Source organism: Populus euphratica, unplaced genomic scaffold (assembly GCF_000495115.2).
Source record: "Populus euphratica unplaced genomic scaffold, PopEup_1.0 scaffold39.1, whole genome shotgun sequence".
NCBI classification, from domain to species: domain Eukaryota; kingdom Viridiplantae; phylum Streptophyta; class Magnoliopsida; order Malpighiales; family Salicaceae; genus Populus; species Populus euphratica.
Window position 1 is genome coordinate 894884 of NW_011499897.1, and position 4989 is coordinate 899872.

A 4989-nucleotide genomic window follows, 5' to 3' on the forward strand; every position below is an offset into this window, starting at 1 on the left:
AGGGAAAGAAGAAGACGAGAGAGTTCTGGTGATGGGAGAAGAAGAGGAAAGGGGGTTCTGGAATGTTCTTTTTTGTGATTTTTACTAAATGGATTCGGATTTGCACAAGGGTGTTTGGTGACGGGACATTGTAGCGGGACGCTTTGGTTAAGCTGTGTTTTTGTTTGAATAATTTGACTGCCTCGTCGTGAAATCATTTTGGAATTAAAAATGGTTTTATTTTAAATTTTATAATAAGAGTTCAAGTTTTTTTTTTTAACGACTTGAAGAGCAATCCGATTTAAACCCTTATACAAGATGGTGTATCAACCCACAAAATTAGTGGGTTGATCCAATGATTTGATTATAATAAAATATTAAATTACTAACTTTTATTATGGTATAAGTTAGATGAATTTTTTAATTTTAAAATATTATTCAAGTATTAATAACATATTTTTTAATAATTTATTTTTTATTCATAAACTCGAAATAAGATATATATTAAATAATTTTTAAAAAAAATATTAATAAAATGATATATTGAATGATATTTTTTTATTTACTAGATCATAATAACACAATAAAAAAATTAAAATAAATAATGATCAATATTAAAAAATAAAATAGAAAAAAACTACTGAATCAACCTGGATCAATCTGTCAAACTCACAACTCGATTTATGAAATTAAAATAATCTTATAAAAAATTCAAAAACAAATATAAAGATTAATTTTCAACCAACTCAATATTAAAAAATAAAATAAAAAATAAAAACTAAATAAATAAAAAATAACAATTTAAGTCAACTTAAACAAACTTGTTATACTTACAACCTAGTTCATAAGATTGAAATAATTTTATAAAAAAATAAAAATAATTATAAAACCTCATTTTCAACCTGTTAGAAGTTGAAATTAGACAATAAAAATAAACCCATGAAATCGAGATAATTTTATAAAATAATTATAAAACTTAATTTATAATTAATTTAATATTAAAAGATAAAAATAAAAAAATAAATTGTTAAAAAATAAAATTAAAACAAATCATATATATTCCTTTAATATCAAACCATTAATATTCATATTAGCATCTACTATGAATTTTTAAAGATTAGTTAATACGTCACCATACCCAGACGTTACCATGACTTTTAGCATTAATGTTTACATGTTTAGACAAAACACCTCATAATCCAAAATAAACTTATTATACATAGTTTATATAAACAAGATAATAAGGTATATCTACTGTGATGGTCTGAAAAATATATAGTAACCAAGTGTCAACCAACGTATTAATATAACTATAACATTACATGAGTTAACATATAACTAAGTGTTCTGTTTTTTTTTTATTATTATTAATATAGATATTCTGTTTACTTTATTCCATATGAATGAATACAATCTTTTATCTCATTTATTTACCATAATTTTATTTTGTACCCTAATTTCTAATTTATTATCATTGATCACCTATCAACCGTTCAATTCATACCATCTCATTGATATCATTAATTTTTTAAATTAAAAATAATTAATCAAATTTAAAAATATCAATACTAATAAATTACAATGCAACTTATTGGTATCATTAACCTCTCAAATCAAGAACAACTAATAATTTTTAAGAAAAATCAATATAAATATAACCTATTGGTATCATTAATCTCTTAAACTAGGAGTAGCTAATCAAGTTTAAAAAATACTAGTATTAATATAATTTATTAATATCATTAGTCTTTTAAGTTTGAAATGACTAATTAAATTAGTTTAAGAAATATTGATACCAATACAATTCATTAATATTATTAGTCTCTCAGATAAAAAAATAAAAAAATAAAATAAATAATCAAGTTTAAAAAATATCAGATAGCAATATAATTCATGGATAGTTTTAATCTTCTAAACGACTAATTAAATTTACTTTTAACCCCTTAATTTCATCATCTTAATATCAAAGTCAATGGAACCTACAGACATCATTAGCGTAGATTTCTTTTGAAATGAATGCCGATAAAATTAGCAAGGGCTGGCTGAAACGGCCTGTTGAAGCTCGGATTAATGACTCGAGGACAGAGGTTACTGACATCCCAGAAACAACAGAAGAGTTGGAAAAATATGCTGAGGACACCATCAACAACCCTTTTGTATATGACTCTTCAAGCTGGTGGTATCAGGTCCACTGCAGCTGATCATGCAGCATCACATGTAGGCAAGGCAAGTGGCCTTCTTTCGCTACTGTGGTCACTTCCATATATAACATGCTAGTCGCAACCGACACTTTTGTTATAAACCAACTGAAGTGGAGGCCAAACATGGGTTGCTAGTTAAGGAGGGAGGTCGATTTGAAATCCGCTTGCATGGATCCTCGTGAGAGTTTATGTAATGCTGTATTTGGTTTGGCATCAGTAGCTAATGTCCATTTGCAGAAGTCTCGTTCATTAGCTGGAACAGTCCCAAAGTGAGGCTCGTACAGGTCTTCTGCCGCTTCAGTTTGATGTGTTTGATCCGAGGTTGGTTCGATGAGTTCTGGGTATTTCTCCTTTATGGTACCAGTTGAAAATAAAGTGGTCTTCATGGAGGGGGAGATACTAAAAAAACGTTCATCATCTTCACCCTTCGAATCAAAATTCATGTTTTTGCGCTTGGGGCTTGCAGATCCCTGTGAGTGTGGTATGCGGACATGGGCAGGATAGTGATTCATCTTCCTTGTATAAAGTTGGATCGTAGTTTCAATTTTCTTTCATAATACATGGTTGGTCTCTGATACTTTTCGAACTTGAGTCAGTGAAAATGCGCGTTCGCACCCTGACTCCCTGGAGATTGATTGTTTTTGCTTATCTAACTTCAGTGATTAAAATTCAAGTGGGGAGGTATTCCATGGGAAATCTATTCCACCTACCAGCTACCAGGAAAGGTTGTCGAGTTAAAAAAGCGCTAGAGGAAGGGGTCGAACCTCCGACCTTATGGTTAACAGCCATACGCTCTAACCAACTGAGCTACTCCAGCTAGTGGGAAGTTTGGCATAAATTTAGATATCTATTGTAGTTACTATATACATGGGGTATCTCAATCGAGTCAAGCTCATTGAGAGCAGTCGACACGCATCATCTTGCTAATTTTAAAGAGTTTACAGTTAATTTGGAGAAATGCTAGGTAGAAGCAAGAATAAATTAATTAATATTGGGCTGTCAAAAAAGGGAAAAAAAAAACTAATTTTGGAATTGAATGGCTGGAATTAAAAATAGAGGGTCTGATGTTGTTTAATTAAGTGACTAAATTAAGAGCACACAACCCCTGCAACCCGTCCATGTCCAAACTGAGTTGCTGAAATGGGAGGTCGGTGCATCATAGGTTTAAGACATTCTCAAACAACATATGGCAAAACTCTGTCATCTACTTACTTTTGTTCAATATATAGTTGAGTTTTTTAATAAGAAAAAAAATTAGTTTTCCATTAAATTCAGATTGTCTACGTTAAAGCTTAAAGCGAATTCATGAAAACTTAGTTCTTATCGTGTAATGTTAAATGCTTGAATTGTATGATCGAAGGAGCTGTGACCAGGAAAAGACAGAGAATACATCTGCCGAGGTTGCTATTTTGGGAATAAAATTAAGACATCCTAACATGTTTTTTGGGCTGAAAAAAATCTGCTCTAACTTGCAACGTAACATGAGGCAGTAACCTAGTTTTTGCTGTCTTTCGAAACTATTTGAGGACAAAATCAACAAAGCCCCTGCTCTAAGAATCGAAACGAGAAAAACCTTCTCCTTTAAACAATTAATTAACACAGCTCCAAAACACGAAAACAACACAGCATAGCCCACTTGCATATAAACCTTAGCATTTTGGGACCCCCTGCAGGTCTTTTCATCATTTCCCTAACGTGTCAACCCCTTACTTCGCATGGCATCTTGAATTCTCACTTTATAAACACCTTCACCGATTCCCTGCAAGCCACCTAGCTCTTCCTAATTCTCTCTCCAGGTTCTGTTTTTCCTTGACTAGTTTTTGTTTTTGACCATTGCTGCTAGTTTGATCATTTCCAGGAAAGGTCAGCTTTCCGATGGAGACCCATAAGCCCTATTTTCTGCCCGCTATTTTCGTACTTGTGATGCTGTCTTTTCTACATGAACAAAGTGGCCAGGCCGCTCGGTTAAACCCGGTTGATGCTGGAATTCTTATGCCAACAGAGAAAGATGGACCGGAAGTTGATGATGATGGTAAGGAAATTGGCACGAGATGGGCAGTTCTTGTGGCCGGTTCAAATGGTTATGGAAATTACAGGCATCAGGTGAAATAAGTAGCTAGCTAGCCCCCTCTTTTTTATTCCTTTTTTTTTTGAGAGACCAGGGGGCTTATTTATCTTCTTGGACTTGACTAGTTAGCTAATACGCTTGATATACTACTCATTATTATTGCAAAGTATGGAATTTTCTTTTCTAATGTTGGATGAGAAAGTAATCTTGTGTATGCTATTGATTAAATCATCGATGATTTAATTGTGGATATGCATGTGAAATATACACAGGCGGATGTCTGCCATGCGTATCAACTACTAAGAAAAGGGGGGATAAAGGAAGAGAACATAGTGGTGTTTATGTATGATGATATAGCTAATCATGAGTTCAACCCGAGACCTGGAGTTATCATAAACCATCCTCAAGGAGATGATGTTTATGCCGGTGTGCCTAAGGTAATTACTCCACATGTACTCCTATTTTCTTATTAAATTATAATATAAATTGATTTTTTTTATTGTTTTAATGTTTTGGTTTAAAAAATACAAAGAAATATTATTATTTTTATGGGTTTTTAATTGAAAAGTATTTTTACAGCAAATACACTCTTGTCTGCCATGTTGAAGGTTTTGGTTGGCATATTCCATCCCAAGTTCGTCATTGATAGTTGCATCTCGCCATTATTGGCTTCTATCACTACGTGTCATCTTTATTTTTTTTTTTTTTTTTTTTTTTTTTTTTTTTTTTTTTTTTTTTTTT

General features: G+C 31.8%; 1 protein-coding gene, 1 non-coding gene and 1 pseudogene across 2 annotated transcripts in view; 2 read left to right on the plus strand and 1 right to left on the minus strand.

The window, feature by feature from the left end:
- The window catches only part of LOC105132303 (NADH dehydrogenase (ubiquinone) complex I, assembly factor 6-like), a 2717-nt pseudogene extending 134 nt beyond the window's left edge, over positions 1 to 2583 (plus strand).
- A 340-nt stretch (positions 2584 to 2923) lies between these two features.
- On the minus strand, positions 2924 to 2997 carry TRNAN-GUU (transfer RNA asparagine (anticodon GUU)). Its single transcript has one exon. It is a non-coding gene; the product is annotated as a tRNA-Asn (tRNA).
- Positions 2998 to 3723: 726 nt separating this feature from the next.
- Positions 3724 to 4989, plus strand: part of LOC105132252 (vacuolar-processing enzyme-like) — a 5525-nt gene continuing 4259 nt past the window's right edge. The window contains exons 1-2 of the mRNA XM_011035619.1: positions 3724 to 4283; positions 4521 to 4685. Coding sequence (XP_011033921.1) covers positions 4056 to 4283; positions 4521 to 4685 — 393 coding nt within the window. The 5' untranslated portion in view covers positions 3724 to 4055. The remainder of the gene's footprint in view (positions 4284 to 4520; positions 4686 to 4989) is intronic.